This window comes from Giraffa tippelskirchi, chromosome 1 (genome assembly GCF_054371585.1).
Source record: "Giraffa tippelskirchi isolate mGirTip1 chromosome 1, T2T-mGirTip1v1.2.pri, whole genome shotgun sequence".
NCBI classification, from domain to species: domain Eukaryota; kingdom Metazoa; phylum Chordata; class Mammalia; order Artiodactyla; family Giraffidae; genus Giraffa; species Giraffa tippelskirchi.
Window position 1 is genome coordinate 140,381,720 of NC_137275.1, and position 16,702 is coordinate 140,398,421.

The following is a 16,702-nucleotide window of genomic DNA, read 5'->3' on the forward strand; positions in this document are numbered from 1 at the left end:
ACTTTCTGTATCATCTTTAAATATTTAAATTGCAGACTCTCTGGCTGCCTCTTAAATTAGATCCTTCACTTAGTAGTTTTGACATTTCATAACCTTGCTCCTCAGGCATTAGATATTGAGCTGTTTAAATGGCAGTGAAAATGTAAAACCCCAAACCTATCTTTTAATCCAGTGATTGCAGATTGGAGAACACCTTGCATTTGGTGAAGGAAGAAGCTGTTTTGACCCTCCTGGAACATATGCTGGAGGTTCATCCTAATGAAGTATTTCTAATAGAGAAATAGCCATAAAACAAAACCATCTCGTGGGCCTTCTCCATGGAGTGTTATTTTAGTCTTGAAGAACCACAAAGACAGACTTAATAATTTGAACTTTCAGATAGCCCTAGAGTCGTTCTCTGGGTAAAATTTAAAGCAGGGCACCAGTTTGAGCTCCAAATCTAAAGAAAAATCAGAATCAAGAATAGCTGATTTAAAAAAAAAGAATTGCTGATAATTGTTGGATAGAAAAGTTGGTCTAGAAACTGATTTGAATCTCCAAAGTACAAGTCCTTATCCCATTCATTGCAAGTCTTCTTCCTCAGTTCAGTCGCTCAGTCGTGTCCGACTTCTTTGTGACCCCATGGACTGCAGGACCCCAAGGCTTCCTGTCCGTCACCAACTCCCAGAGTTTACTCAAACTCATGTCCATTGAGTCGGTGATGCCATCCAATCATCTCATCCTCTATTGTCCCCTTCTCCTCCCGCCTTCAATCTTTCCCAGAATCGGGGTCTTTTCAGATGAGTCAGTTCTTTGCATGAGGTGGCCAAAATATTGGAGTTTCAGCTTCATCATCAGTCTTCCAGTGAATATTCAGAACCAGTGTCCTTTAGGATGGACTGATTGGATCTCCTTGCTGTCCAAGGAGCTCTCAAGAGTCTCCTCCAACACCACAGTTCAAAAGCATAAATTATTCAGCACTCAGCTTTCTTTATAGTCCAGCTCTCACAGCCATACATGACTGCTGGAAAAACCATAGCTTTGATTTGACAGGCCTTTGTCAGCAAAGTAATGTCTCTGCTTTTTAATATGCTTTCTAAGTTGGTCATAACTTTTCTTCCAAGGAGCAAGCATCTTTTAATTTCATGGCTGCAGTACCCATCTGCAGTGATTTTGGAGCCCCCCAAAATAGTCTGTCACTGTTTCCCCATCTATTTGCCATGAAGTGATGGAGCCAGATGCTGTGATCTTAGTTTTCTGAATGTTGAGTTTTGAGCCAACTTTTTCACTCTTCCTCTTCCACTTTCTTGAAGAGGCTCTTTAGTCCTTCTTCGCTTTCTGCCATAAGGATGGTGTCATCTGCATAGCTGAGGTTATTGATATTTCTCCCAGCAATCTTGATTCCAGCTTGTGCTTCATCCAGTCCAGCATTTCTCATGATGTACTCTGCATATAAGTTAGATAAGCAGGGTGACAATATACAGGTTTGACGTACTCCTTTCCCAATTTAGAACCAGTCTGTTTTTCCATATCCAGTTCTAACCATTGCTTCCTGACCTGCATACAGATTTCTCAGGAGGCAAGTCAGGTGGTCTGTTCTTTTGAGCATCACTTTGCTAGCATGTGAGATGAGTGCAATTGTGTGGTAGTTTGAGCGTTCTTTGGCATTGCCTTTCTTTGGGATTGGAATGAAAACTGACCTTTTCCAGTCCTGTGGCCACTGCTGAGTTTTCCAAATTTGCTGGCATATTGAGTCATACCTTGGTCTAAATACATTTTCTGTTTCTAATCCTTTGTGGTGGAAGAAGTGGAAGAAATATTTTCCCTTTCCTGGATTGGAGGATGTTGCTGATAGTAGAATCCTCAATAAAGCAGGGGAAGGGGTTTATTTTAAATCAAAGAAAATAATAAACATGTTTGTTTATCAAATATGGGGGGAAAGATAGCACGTTTTGGGAGGAGAGCTGTTGCTTTTCCTTCATCTTTATTTCTTGGAAGTGGGTGGTGGTGGGGTGGTGGTACACGGTTTATTTGATGGCATTCAAAAAATTGGAAAGTAATAAAACCAATTTCAGAATCCTAATTATGTATGTATGTTTTTCCAGTTAATCATAACTACTGGCCACTCATCCTTTCTTGGGAAAAATTTGTTTAGAAAAATATTAATGAAAAAATGAAATAAAATAACTTTTGACATAAGTGTAATTTCTGTGCCATCCTGTTCTCCTGTCTGTCCTCAGTTTCACTGTGTGTATATTTAAGAAACAGTTAAGATTCATTTAATTTAACAAATTCTCTGGACAAGTGCACTGATAAGCTGGTTACTATTATGTGGTATCATGGCAAGAAAACTGGACAAGGAGACAAGGACAGGGGTTCAGTTCAGTTGCTCAGTTGTGTTCGAGTCTTTGTGACCCCATGGACTGCAGCACGCCAGGCCTCCCTGTCCATCACCAATTCTCAGAGTTTACTCAAACTCATGTCCATTGAGTTGGTGATGCCATCCAACCATCTCATCTTCTGTATTCCCCTTCTCCTCCTGCCCTCAATCTTTCCCAGCATTAGGGTCTTTTCAAATGAGTCAGTTCTTCACATCAGGTGGCCAAAGTATTGGAGTTTCAGCTTCAGCATCAGTCCTTCCAATGAATATTCAGGACTGATTTCCTTTAGGATTGACTCCTTGCTGTCCAAGGGAGTCTCAAGAGTCTTCTTCAACACCACAGTTCAAAAGCATCAATTCTTCGATGCTCAGCTTTCTTTATAGTCCAGCTCTCACATCCATACGTGACTACTGGAAAAACCATAGCTTTGACTAGACGGATCCTTTTTGGCAAAGTAATGTCTCTGCTTTTTAATATGCTGTCTAGGTTGGTCATAACTTTTCTTCCAAGGAGCAAGCGTCTTTTAATTTCATGGCTGCAGTCACCATGCAGTATGAAAAGGCAAAAAGATAGGACAGTGAAAGATGAACTCCCAGGACAAGGGTTTAGAAGATCAGAATTTTAATCCAGAGTTCAACACCTGTGTATAATATTAACAATGTTTACTTACCTTTTCTGTATCTGTTTCCCCAGCTATAAGATACTGATATGTGCCCTCCCTACCTCACAGGGTTGTTATGAGGCACAAAATACTTTATCTGAAAATACTTTACAAATGGTGAAGTCCCGTAAGCCCCTAAAGTGTAAGTTAAATGGAAATACTGTTGCCACCATGAGTTTCTGTACGATCGAGTCACCCCTGTCCTGCCTGTGGTGATAGGAACCAATTCTTTGGCAAAGCCAGTGAAAAACAGTGTTGAGATGGTTTTTTATTGAGTTTTGGAGCCTCATTAGTGTAGCTGTGTTCTGAGAATGCACCTGGGTAATCAGGTAGGACATGCATAAATGACTGTTATGAAGGAGGAAGCTTATAGTTTAAGATCTTCAGAAAGAGGAGTCACAGCATGCCATGCAGGGTCAGATGGGTAGGCACCGGAGGTGGCCAGGAGGCAGCGGGGAGAGGGCAGAGCGTGGCCTGTGGCCTTTTTTGGGTCCTGGTGGAAAGCTAAGGACAAGGCAGGACAGGTAGACTGGGTAAGTTTAGTATTGGAGAATTTGAATAGTTCTGGATGGCTCTGGGCTCTAGGGGTGGTAGGGCTTCCCTAGTGGCTCAAAGGGTAAAGAATCCAGCTGCAGTGAAGGAAACCAGGATTTAATCCCTCATCGGGAAGATCCCCTGGAGAAGGGAATGGCCACCCACTCCAGTATTCTGGGAAATCCCATGGACAGGGTGGCCTGGCAGGCTGCTGTCCACGGGGTTACAAAGAGTGGGACAGGACTGAGCAACTAACACTTTCACTTTCCACTTGATACCCTGGTACCTGGCCCTAGGCTGATTCAGAGTGGGAGGAATATTGGCTTGGTCTGAGGATTTGGATAAAGAAGATGGGATGTGACCTCTGATTTGTATATCAAAGGTACCTCCCAGGGGAGTTGTTTGCTCTCTAGAATTAACTATTCCTGGGAAGGGAGGTCTCTCCTGGATCAAGACCATAAATGCCAGAGCATTGAGAATACAGAGGATAAGAAAATATAGCCAGTGCAGGCTGGAATTAAAGAAGCAGTGTGAACTGAAGACCAGACACTGAAAGAAAAAAAAATGTAGATAACATAACTGACCCAAGTATGTTTTCAAAGCTTTTACATAAGCACTAAATATAAACCCGTTTTCCTAAATATATTTTAGGATAACTTTTAAAACACTCCACCCACACTCCTCTGAAATGCTCAAAGCAGTGAATGTCACTGCATGAGTAAATTATTATGGATCACAGTAAGGGACTCAGGTTACCCTCAACTTTAATGGTCTAGGTCTTTACCTGTATTCTTAGATGTATTTAGAGGTGAATATTTATAGTATAGTCACCTGGGTTTTTAGGCTTTGTGCTAACAGAATTTTACGTGGATTGGAGATTATTTCATTATTCACAGCATACCCCATTTGCCAGACCATTGACAGAAATGGTTGAATCCCTGAGTCGGACATGACTGAGTGACTAACACTGATTCTCCCAAGGATTAATATAGATTACCTATGGTGATCATTTATATATTGGGGCTTCCTTGGTGGCCAAGATGGTAAAGAAGTGTAATACATGTGCTCAATAGTGTCTGACTCTTTGCCACCCCATGGACTGTAGCCTCCCAGACTCCTCTGTCCATGGAATTCTCCAGGCAAGAATACTGAAGTAGGTAGCCATTCCCTCGTTCCCTTCTCCAGGGGATCTTCCTGACCCAGGGATTGAACCTGAGTTTCCTGCATTGCAGGCGAATTTTTTTTACCATCCAAGTCACCATGAAAGCCCAAAGATGGATACTAATGGTTATAATCAACAGACAGAAGTTGACCTGTCATGGTACTGCACCAGATGAAACCCAGAGCTAGGCTCATTTGGCCATTTTGATAATGATCTGGCAAATGGGGTATGCTCTGAAGTTTTTGTCTTTGTAGTCAGTCTAGAAGAGCTTACTAGCTTACTATTAATCTAAAGGAAATAGGGTCAGAATAGCACATGAGACTCAGAGCTGGCTTAAAATTGGCAGAGAGACGTTATAGGCAAAGAGGTATCGATCACCATTTGGGCAGGATCTAAGTGACTTGATGAACTCTCCTTGACTGCTGTGTGCTTTGTAAACTGTTGTGGATCCACAACAGATTGTGGCACCACTGGGGTACTAGATTGGCTTTACTCAGCAGATATTCTAGCACATGCGATGTGCCAAGATGATGAGGATGCAGTGATGCAAGGGGCAGCTCTAACTCCTTCCCTCCTGGAGTGTGCGTAAGGTGTGCTGATGATAAATACACATGGGCTTATTCTGTCTTCCTCTTGGTAGAAGTTTAGACACTCGGTCTCAAAGGTGGGAAGCCTTTTGAAAGGGCATGTAAAGTCAATAAATCAATAGATGGACTTAAGACCTTTTTAATCAAGATTGAAAAGATTTGTGGACAAGACAATAGACAAAGGATGACAGGAGATACAGTCCATTCATACATCTGAGAATTCAAGGATGATAGCTACTTTTTTTATCATGATAATCTGCTTCAAGATGTTTATTTACAATGTTTATTAAATAATACAGGGTTTAATTGAAATTGCTAAATAATTTCAGAAAAGGGCATATTTAAATTCTTTAGAAAGTTTGTACCATCCCCCACCCCTGGTGAAATGGGAGGCCCAAAAACAGGTCACACAAATGTGTCAGATGAATTTAGAATCCTTAAGCTTGACCATTCAACTGAGCCTAAATCCCTAGTTTAGGAGATTGGCCCCCTGGAGGACAGCTTATCACCAGGAGTCCTACTCTGCTGTGTGCACCACTGGTCAGTTTTGAATACTTACAAACCTGTGGTAGATATGCTCTTTTCTTCGCCCAGGGGAGTGGTGTTTCTCACTTGTCAAGAGTTTCTCCAGAAAGGAGTGAAACAGTTCATACTGGACATGCTTGAATGTTTTGTTGTATGCTCCTTATGGAAAAGTTAACTTGAGGCAGTTTTCGAATTTTGGAAGGAAGGTCATTGAGTGTGTATGTACATTTCGCTACTCTTTTCCAGGTTTCCTATGCTCGCCCAAGTTCAGCTTCCATTAGAGATGCTAATTTATACGTCAGTGGACTTCCAAAAACAATGACCCAGAAGGAGTTGGAGCAACTGTTTTCACAATATGGACGCATTATTACTTCTCGTATTCTTGTTGACCAGGTCACTGGTAAGTAGGCAGCCTCTGCACTCTGACTGGCAGATGGTGAAATAGTCTGCCTTCTCATACAGAAGTCTTGCCTCTAGAATACATCAGAGGTATACATATGGGCCAGAAAATGCAATTTTCTGCTAGGATTGTTCATAGATATGCATGGGTAAGCATAGGTAGTGTAGTGAGCAAGCTTGAGTCATTTCCTCCCCAAAGGTGCAGGTTTGGAGCCTGTTTTGTGGCTTATAATAAATTCATAATTATTGCATATAAGTTATTGCAAATAATTATTACAAATTAATAATCTTCATTTCTAAGCTGCTGCGTGAAAAAAGCTCCCAACCTCTTTATGAAACATTAAGTAACAGTCTTATTCTTTGTGAAAAACATCGTTTAATGCTGCTAATTCTCTAAGGGAGAATTATACTACATCTACACTAGTAATTGCTGTTAAGACTTTTTCAGGTCCATGCTGTGTTGTGTAGGCATGCATAAGAGTTTGAAATTTTAACTGTTAAAAATTGATTTTAATCTCATATTACTTTTAACCAAACCAAAAAAGAAGACCAATATGTTTATTAAAAATTTTGTGTGGAAGGGAGCTCTTCTGCAAAGCTTTCAGTTAAAGAAAAACTAGCAATACAGATTTGATTATGGATCTTAAAAATAAAGGCAAGGCATATTTTTCTATTATAAAAGCAATATTCTTTTCAAAACATATTAAAATTAAGGAAGCATGCTAAGGAGGGAAAAAAAAAATCACCTATAGTGCCATGTACTAAAGCAGTCACTTTAAAATTTTGTGAGTAGTCTTTTTTTTTTTAAAGAAAATAGGTTTTTCTCTTTTCTTTGTGATTCTTCTGTCTTCCCTCCTTCACTATCACTGTTATCTTTCTCTCTCCTTTTGTGTCTCTCTCTCATAATTAGAGTACCAGTGGAAATAGTTGTGCATTATAATGTGTGATTATATTTTTTAAGAAACTATGGACCACAGAATACAATCAGGCCAGTTTTTTTAATTCTTCAACTGATGATCAATTTAGTTGATCTGAATTTAATCAGAAGCATCCTTTGTTATGTTCCTCTGTGCTGTTCATTAGCTTCTTACAGAGTCTGAACACCATACTTCTGAGTTCTTGAGTATAGTGATACCTACCATCATCCATATGCTTGGGAGAGGGGCCTGTAGATTTTACTGTATGGGGAGAATTAGTCCAGTGAAGGTATATAAAAATGTGGTCTTCTTAGCTACGTTTCATGATTTTCATACATTCTATCACAGTGTATTGTACACACAGATGGCAAATGGGGTTGAATAGAAAGAAGTCCAGGCCTAACAATCTAAATATATTTGTTTAGAGCAAAATAAAAAGGCCTTTTGTTTTGTTTGTATCCATGCTTTTTAATTCATTCATTCTCAGTGAGAACTTGAATCAAAAGTCAGTTTCACCTGTGATGCAGAAAGCCATTTCTTGGCTGCAGGTCCATCCTGAGGGTGTAGGCTCACAGGTAACTGCCTGACCACCTCCTGATTGAGTCAGTGTTTCTCAAGTGTGGTTCTGCACCTGCAGCAAAAGCACCCTCCTGGAACCTTGTTAGAAATGCAGGCTTGGGCCCCAAAACCTAGTGAATAAAACTCTTAGAGTGGGCATTTTACCAAGCCCTTTGGGCTGTTCTGATGCATGCTCAGGTTTGAGGACCATAGGTTTAGGTGACTCATTCTAAACTGAGGCTGTTTCACTGCCCATCTAAGGCTTTCCTTATGGAATAATCAAGTTTTAGGGGATATTCATGCTTAATAGATAATGGAAAGGATAGATTTGGTGTCATTTCACCATTTCATCTTTACACTTAAGACTTTCAGTATGAAATTGTCCACTTTACGTGAAATAAAAAAATCCCGCAATTTTCTTATTCAGCCATCAGGTGTTAATAATGTGCATGCAGCAGGTATAGCTTAAAAATAGGGAAGGTGAAGTGATAGGGGCTGAGATAAGTGCATATGGGGAAAAAAAATGCCTTACCTACTTTAAAATAAAATTCAGAGCCATTCGACTTACACAGTATTGATTATAAAGCAAGCAGGCCTTTATTCTTTTTTAAAGTTCCTATAAATCATAATAGGCTAATGCTTTTTCTTAGCCTATCTTTCTTAATTGCTTCTCACTCTTCCTCAGTGACATACTCTGAATCATCTAGGCTTTTCCTGCTGCTAGTCCCAAGCGAGTACTGCTACTACTGATTTGTTTTGCCAGGAAAGTCTTTCCCTGCAACTGCCGATCCATGATGGCCAGCTCTGGCCACCCCAAATAGTCTGTTAAGCTAATTAAATGGAATGAGTTGGGTTTCTTGCTGCCATTTCTCAAAAGCTAGGCAGGTACTTGGCCATCCTTCTGCTTCCCCCTTCTCGTCTCTCAGAGTGGGGAGAGTGTGAGCCAGGGAATAGCATTCTGTAGTCAGAAGTAATGCTGCCAAAGAAAGCAAGCTTTGAGACTTTACTTCTGTCTTATTTATTTTTACTCTTGCCTCCTCTTTTCCCTCTTTTTCTCCATATAATATTATTTCTCTAATAAAGAAGAGTCAGTTAAAAGCAGTGGGGGAGCTTCAGGGAACCAGAAAAGCCTCTTCAGGCATTTCTCTCAAAGGATCAGTCAGTAGCCTATATAATTAAGTAGAATTTTATTATTTAAAAGTGTAGCTGAAATACGTCTTTCTACCCCTGTGCGTATATTTTTAGCATAGCTTTTTAGCATTTTTAGCAAATGCTTGGTTCTCTTCTCCTTGTTACAAGAGAAAGAGCTCCTGTGCCCTTCTTTTCTGAACTGTTTGTCCAGTAGCATAATTTGAAAAGTACAAGTCAGTCATACGGTTGACATTATTAAAGAATGCATGAGAGGGAGAGAAGAAGGTGGGGAAAAGAAACATGGACATACTTGTGTGTTTTCTTCTTCTTCCTGGCTTATTGATAGCATGTAGTAATGGACTTTAAAGTGCATTAATTTAATTAATGCATTTCATGTATTTAAAAAATACAAAATTGTAATGCTAGACTGAATTCCTACTAAGTAAAGGTGAAGCTTTTCTCCTGGTGTGATTTTTGTGGCAGATGTTACATGTGCGTGAAAACATGTTCTTGAGAAGGGAAAATTAATGTATCCTTTCTTCTCTCCCTCCTGTCTCCTTCCACTCCCTCTTTCCCAAATCCTTATCCACATCTACCTTAGGCATATCAAGGGGTGTAGGGTTTATTCGATTTGACAAGCGGATTGAGGCAGAAGAAGCTATCAAAGGCCTAAATGGCCAGAAACCTCCTGGTGCCACTGAGCCAATCACTGTAAAGTTTGCTAATAATCCAAGCCAAAAAACCAATCAGGCCATCCTTTCCCAGCTGTACCAGTCTCCAAACAGAAGGTATCCAGGACCACTAGCTCAGCAGGCACAGCGCTTTAGGTAAGTCCGGTCTACTTCTTATGCCCAGCTGCTCAAACCAGAACTCTCAAGTTCGCTGTCCAGCACTTTTATTATAAGACAGGATCTCTGGTTTGCTATGATTGTTGTTTTCTTTCTTTTTCTTATGGACATAGGGAAAGCCTACTTGGGGTATAGTGTCTTTTGAGGATTATCCAAGGTGGGGATGAAAGTACAATAGCCTGCGGCAGGCAGTGGTTCTCAGTCAGGAATAGTTTTGCTCCTCTCAGGGTGTTGGCAGCATCTGGAGACATTGATGTTGGCCTCAGTTGGGTGGGGATGACTGGCATCTCGTGGGTAGAGGCCATGGGTGCTGCCCATCATCCTGCTGTGTACAGTAAAGCCCCCCAACACCAGAGGACTGTCTGGTCCCAAAAGTCAGTGGTGTGCTGAGGCTGAGAAACCCTGACCTGCAGAATACTGGGGGTCTTCCTAATTGTTTCCATTGCTTCTGATTTCCCTCTTTTAGTTTTTCACTTGAGAAGGTCTTTTCCTCGTGTTTTAATTTTTTAGGTCAAGCTCTTTCAGTTACTTGGTTTTATAATATGTCCACAACTAAGGATATATAACTTATGTGATTACATTATGTTTTTATAAATAGATCCCTCTTCGCTTTTTAAGTTTTTAATCTCTGCAGTTTAGAGGTTGGCAAATCTCTGTAAAGACCTAGATAGTAAATATTTTAGGCTTTGTGGTCACAGTATCTGATGTATGTCTTTAAAAAAAAAAAAAACAACAACTCTTTAAAAATGTAAAAACCATTCTTAGCTCTTGGGCTATAGAGAAACAGATGGCAGTCTGGATTTGGCCTGTGGGTGGTAGTTTTCTAACCTCTGTAGTCCATGGAATGACCATGCATTTTTAGCTCAAAGAAGATATTCTATCTCATAGACAGGTTAAATATTCTAATTTTTCAAGTTTTATTCTAATACTGGGGTACCAACCAAATCTAGTCATTTTTTTAAAAAAATCCTTAATCTGCATGTGAGGAGAATGGTGACTTTTAGATGTTAAACAGAGCACAGATACATAAGTAGTTTTTATTTTCTGGAACATTTTTAAGATCCTTTTTTGGCCATATGGTATACTGTAGCCATAATGCCATCTAACCTCCATGCTAGTATTTTTTGTTCAGTTCTTTATCACAAGTGCATTATTCCCTTGCTGGGGCATAATAGTTAATTACCAAAAATATAATCACAAATTTAACTTAATGAACAAAGATTTATATGTTTTCTAGCTTATGTCATGTGCATTTTTTTTTGGTCTGGTATTTAGAATGCTGAAGAGAGTAAAGATAAAAGTCAGATGTCTTCTGTAAACCTCAGTTATGTCACCTGAGGTGTGAAAGAGAAGTTTTCTGTAAACATCATGTTCAGTTCCTCCTTGGGAGAAAATGTTGTACTGTCAGGAGGCTTCACCTGGAACTGGATGACTTGGTACCTGGTTGACTGAGCCTGGCGATCACTTCACTCTGTTTCAACTTTGCACGGTTAAAAGGCATTGGCAGAAAGGAAACACCGCCACTTTTGTCTGTGGTGGTTGGTAATAGTGATTGGGCTGGATGGAGGAAGAGATGGATGGAGCTGCCCTTGTGGAGAAAGAAATTTCACAAAGTCGTTTCTTAGCTCTACTTGTAGGTTTCTTCTGTGGCATCTTAAGTGAGTAAACTTTTTTTTAAATTTAGCACAGACATGAATGAAGGAATTTTAGAGATGTTTTTTGGGCAGCCTATCCAGTTAACCCCAGAGTTGTTTGAGGCCCAGTAAAGAATTTTGATCTTAGGTACTGGAGAGTTCTTTAAAACTTACTGGTTGATTTTAACACTGAAAATACCATATGTTTGATATTAGAAGAAAGCTCTATGAGTTTAAATTGTTATTTTTGGTGTTTCCTAATTTGAGCTCTGGTTTTTGTTCTATGATAGCTATTGAGTGAAACTATGCTCTTAAAATCAAGGTTAAATTCTGAGAAAGGCTGGGCAAGAGGACTGAAATGATAGCATCTTCAGGAGAATGCCCGATTATTGAAATGGCAACGCTTGCAGGTGACTCAGATATTAGGTTGTCTAACTATTTTATCTGTTCTCAACTTGATCTACCCGCTCCATACATGTCATGTGCTGTTGTTTTTTTTTTTTTAATTAAAAAATGTTTTTTTATTGGGTAAAGCTTTACAGGTTGTTCTGATAGTCTGATTTAATATTTTTAAAAAATATTGCCCATTCTGTGCTTTTATCATTTAGTTCCATCTGTAATTAATGTAGAGATTCTTCCTTTCCTTGCCTCCTATTAAAAACTAATTCTGGAAAAAGGGAATAAGAGTTGTCTGTAAATTTTAAGGGAAACTTGGTTTTAGAAAATGGGAAAGATGTTTATTGTCCTTTCAGATTCTTAACTCTTGTCTCTGTCACCTCACTTCCCATTCTTCTCATAATCCATCTTCAGGTAATAAATTATGAACTAGTCTTTGAGCTCAGTGAAGGCGTTTGGTCTAGATTCAGTGTTAGAGGAAATTGAGAGCTTCTATTCCTGGGGTTCAAGTTTAGCCTGATGTGTATTTGGCTATTTTTCTTTAATATCTCTGAACCTGGTCTGTTATTAACTTTGATTTTTTTCCCCCCTTCCTCTATTGAATTAAGGTTGAATCTTCTTCTTTCATCTCATAAACACTCTTGAATAAAGGACTGGCTTGCTTTGTTGGTATTTTGCTCTTCTGTAGTTCAGGCCTAGTTCATTACTTAGATCTTTTGTTCCTCGTATCTGTGTTCTAATCCTCTTAGCCTTGAGTTTATCACCTTCTTGCCAACACTTAGAAAATTTTGCACTGTGTTTTTATGTTATCATAGTATCTTGCTAGTTGAGAGAGATTGGAGAATACAAGTTATAAATATTAATAGTCCAGGATGTTTTTTTAATATTTATGAAATGTACCATATCTTTTAAGGTAAAAAAATTAAAATCTATGTAGTAAGGGTTAAGTTTAAAAGTGGACTTATGGTGTTTATGGCTCAGTCAACCTGTATGAATAATTGGAAAATTATTTTAACATGAGCACTGCTGATCTAATATGCTTACCTAATTGACTGCAGTTTTCAGAATAAGACCAGCTTTATTTATTTGGATGGCTACTGTGAGTCCCTTAAGTATATTCCTGGGATATGGTATATGAATTAAACTTTCAGCCAAAGTTTTTTTCATCTCTCTTATTGTGGAGCAGCCTTAATTTTATTAAATGTGATCTAGTCTAATGGCCTATGTGCCTGCTTCTAGAAGCCTTTATGCATTTTTAAAGGAGCTTCTAAGTCAGCACTTGAGATTCATTTAAGGCATGTGCTGCCTGCACTATCACAGCTTCTTTGGGGAAAAACTGGTATCAGTCCTCCTCAATAATTTTTTTCTCTTTTGGGGGGATTAGATAAGGACATGAATTGATGATCTTGTTGTGGGGTAACTTCAAAGCAGTCTTGGTTGGTGATCTTTAGAGAGGTTTTGAGAACCATTATTTGTAGAGTTCAGAGTTTTATTTTCTTAACCCATTAACAACCTGTTTATATTTTTTTGTTTCTGACTTGGGCTGACATTTCCTTTCACCTGCATATAGACCCTAGCATAGTCTGTCAGCTGAATTTCTTGGAGACTAGGCACATATCTTCTTTTTATTCTCTACTTATAAATATCTAGCTTCGAAATGGGAATATGTTTCTATTCAAAATATTGCCTACATATAGTCTGAAATGAGGCATATAGTCATAAACTATATGCACATGCTAAGTCGCTTCAGTCGTGTCCGACTCTGTGTGACCCCACAGATGGCAGCCCACCAGGCTCCCCCATCCCTGGGATTCTCCAAGCAAGAACACTGGAGTGGGTTGCCGTTTCTTTCTCCAGTGCATGAAAGTGAAAAGTGAGAGTGAAGTCACCCAGTCGTATCCGACTCGTAGCGACCCCATGGACTGCAGCCTACCAGGCTCCTCCGTCCATGGGATTTTCCAGGCAAGAGTACTGAAGTGGGGTGCCATTGCAGGGCTTGTGCTAGTACATTCATTAATGCATAAATCTTAATAGACAATAAAGATAAGGATGAAATAAACAATATATCAGTGTTTTGCTAAGTATCATGCTGACTCATTTTTCACATATGTAGTTAGTAAATATTGAATAATACACCTGTGAAGCAGGAGTCATAGAATTACGATCTTTATCATTTGACATTTCTTGACTGACTTCATGTGAGACATGTTAGATTATTTTGTCTAACCTCAGTGTAGCTTATCCTAGGAGCAGGAGGAATAATCAGCTCTCCCTTTTCTTATTTACTCCAACTTCCCTTACAGGTGTCACCCTCACTTAGATTATGACGGTGATGATATTCATGTTTATTTGCAGGAATCTCTTTTAATCTACCTCTCCTTTGAGGGTTGTTGTAGTTACAGCAAGGTTTCCCAATCTAATCCTTCAAATCCACTTAGTGTGTTATTTGTGAGTGAATTGTGTCCATGCTGAAGAACAGGTGGCTGTGTCCCTGTGCCTTTGAGGACCACCAAGTTGTCCCTCAGGGAAGTATGTGATGCCTGGGACTGATGAGGCTGTTGGGTGCAGTGTGTTGATTGGGTAGGAATAAAGATTATTTTAAGATGAAGAGTGTATTTTTAATGGACACTTTAATGTGTATTGGCCACACTGCTGTACATCATCAGGCACGTCCCTCTGGGTCATTCTGGAGGCCACTAACTTAGTTTTCCTTGAAAATTGGTTTCTGTTATTAAAAGAGCATATATACAAAAGACGGCTGTCTCTGAACTCTGGGCAGACCCAGAACGAATATATGATTCTGGAGAGTGATAGTGGTCCTTGTGTCTCAGCTAACCACCTGGTTGAGAGTTTTCTAGCTGGTGCAGGACTTGGAGTACATGCAGGCCCAGTGGAGCTCATACGGCCTTCTCCCAGCCCCCGTGGGGTGCTGAGAGCAGGGAAAGCCACCAGGTCCAGCTGCGTGCAGGCAGGGCTTTTCAGCGTTGCTGGAGTTCTGATTCTTAGGTGCTGTATTCCTCCCAGCTCTCCTTGTTGATGGGAGAGGAGGGAGGGTCAAGAAGAGCAAGGGGGAGAGAGAGAGTTAAGTAACTTGGCTTGAATTCCATAGGACTGATTTTTCCCTAAAACGGATACTGAGCGAAGATATCGGTGGTCAGGATCATGGTGTCATATAGGGTTTCACAGGTGGGGCAAATAAGAGGCCCATTGAGAGAGTCCTCAGAGATCCTAGTATAGAAGTCTCCTGCCTGGAGAATCCTGGGGTGGAGAAGGATAAATGAGATCTCTCCCTTTAACACATGTAATTCACTTTGGTTTCCACCCCGTCTTGAAAGTACTCAAAACTCACTCGGGAGTTTCCTGTCTCTGGACTTTGGGCTGGTGTCCTCACTGGTGGTGACAGGGTGTGCACGTTAATGTGCAGAGATGACGTGACTCTGCTTTGGTGTCTCTGCTTCGGGATCATTGAGTGCTTTGGAAGGAGACTGCAGTAAGCTGTTCCATTGTACAGGCGTCACATGCCAAATGCACTCTGTATTGGTCCTTCCAGCATTTTTATGAAATTATCTGTATCATTACTCTTAATGGTTGGTGATTTTGTTTGCATCCCTATTTCTGGTATTTGTGGCCTTTATTTTGGAGTACAAAGGTGTGGCATCTTTGACCAAACAAAACCCTCCCACCCTCCAAGCTCTTTTCCCATACGTGTGCCCACTCCCTTGCATGTGCAAACAGGCCCCCCAGCCTGCCTTCCTAATAGTTCTTACTCTGGATTAAATAATTAAGGATGCTGTTAGCAGCCTCATTGCTTTTATTCAGTCAACAGATACTGATGGTAAACCTGTCGTGACCCAGGCTATGCTCCGTGCTTAGTAATGAACTTGTCCCTGCTCCTGAGAGGGTGGGAGGGACAAGGTACACACACCACAAGCTGCTCCTCTGTCTTTGTGGTTTGTTCCTCTCTTTTATTAAAAAGATATTTTTCATTACATCAGCTTGATTCTTTTCAGTTTTACAAAACACTCAAATGTGCAGAAATAATTGGGAATAGGAACATTTGAGGATTCTTGGTCTAATTCTGAAAGAGCAGAAGGAGGGGTCTTGGGGTTTCTATAAAACTAGGAGGAGTTGTTTTCCTGTGTGTGCTCTAGCCTCACTTGAGGCCACAGGGTAGACAATAAGGTTGAAACATTTTTCAAACTAAGCAGTTCATAGGTGTTAAAAGAAGAAATTTTTCCTCAACACAGACACGCACTTGGGGAGTGTTGAATAATGGTGGCATCGAACATTGTGACATGTTAAGTTACGGTTACTCCTCCACACACGTCATTAATTGGTAAACGTTGTGGAAATAGAGAACATCAGAATGGTCTCATACACTATGTAGGTGTATGTGCAGTACTTAGAACTTGCCTGAAAAGGTGAGAACCTAAATGTTACCTATTTCACAGCCCGCACATTTCCTCTCAAAAGGGTTTTCTGAGATGACCACCAATGATTTCCCTGCATTGCACTGACCTAGAGATGGGAAGAGCTACTGTCTTACGGCAGTGGTACCCATTTGCTCAGAAATGTAAGAAGACCCACTATTTTGAGACTTCACATACAGTTAACATATAAACACACACACACACACACCCCCCCTTTGGAAGATGGCAGTAACGAGCCCAGCTTTCTTGGACATCCAGGGGAAAAGTTAAAAACTGAAGTTTGCTGAATGTGTGTTTTGCAGGTTGGACAATCTGCTCAATATGGCTTATGGAGTAAAGAGGTAATGATAGAGGTTCATGATACTCATAATCCTTTCCCATAATTGATTAGTTTTTTTGATTTGGGGAGTGACAGCCATCATAAGTTTGTGTTGGGGTTTCTTTTGCATGTACAACCTAATGGAAAGCTGTTTCTTGAAGCACGGTTGACTCAAGAGTATTTTTATACCACTTGATGCCACCTGGTGTTTAAAAACCTCATTATTTTGTTTTCTGTTGCA

The 16,702-nt window shown here is 40.1% G+C and overlaps 1 protein-coding gene across 50 annotated transcripts in view; it reads left to right on the top strand.

The window, feature by feature from the left end:
* ELAVL2 (ELAV like RNA binding protein 2) overlaps positions 1-16,702 on the top strand; it is a 307,766-nt gene that overhangs the window by 118,035 nt on the left and 173,029 nt on the right. For 38 of the 50 annotated variants that reach the window (XR_014056211.1, XR_014056210.1, XM_081498583.1 and 35 more), the window contains 2 exons: positions 6,076-6,229; positions 9,436-9,661. Coding sequence is in view for 48 of the 50 variants with exons in the window: in XM_081498583.1 (XP_081354709.1) it covers positions 6,076-6,229; positions 9,436-9,661 (380 nt within the window). In the remaining 2 variants the exon portion in view is untranslated. Of the gene's footprint in view, positions 1-6,075; positions 6,230-9,435; positions 9,662-13,490; positions 13,786-16,444; positions 16,484-16,702 lie in introns of those variants that run through there. The other 12 variants (XM_081498444.1, XM_081498453.1, XM_081498485.1 and 9 more) reach the window with 2 other exon arrangements.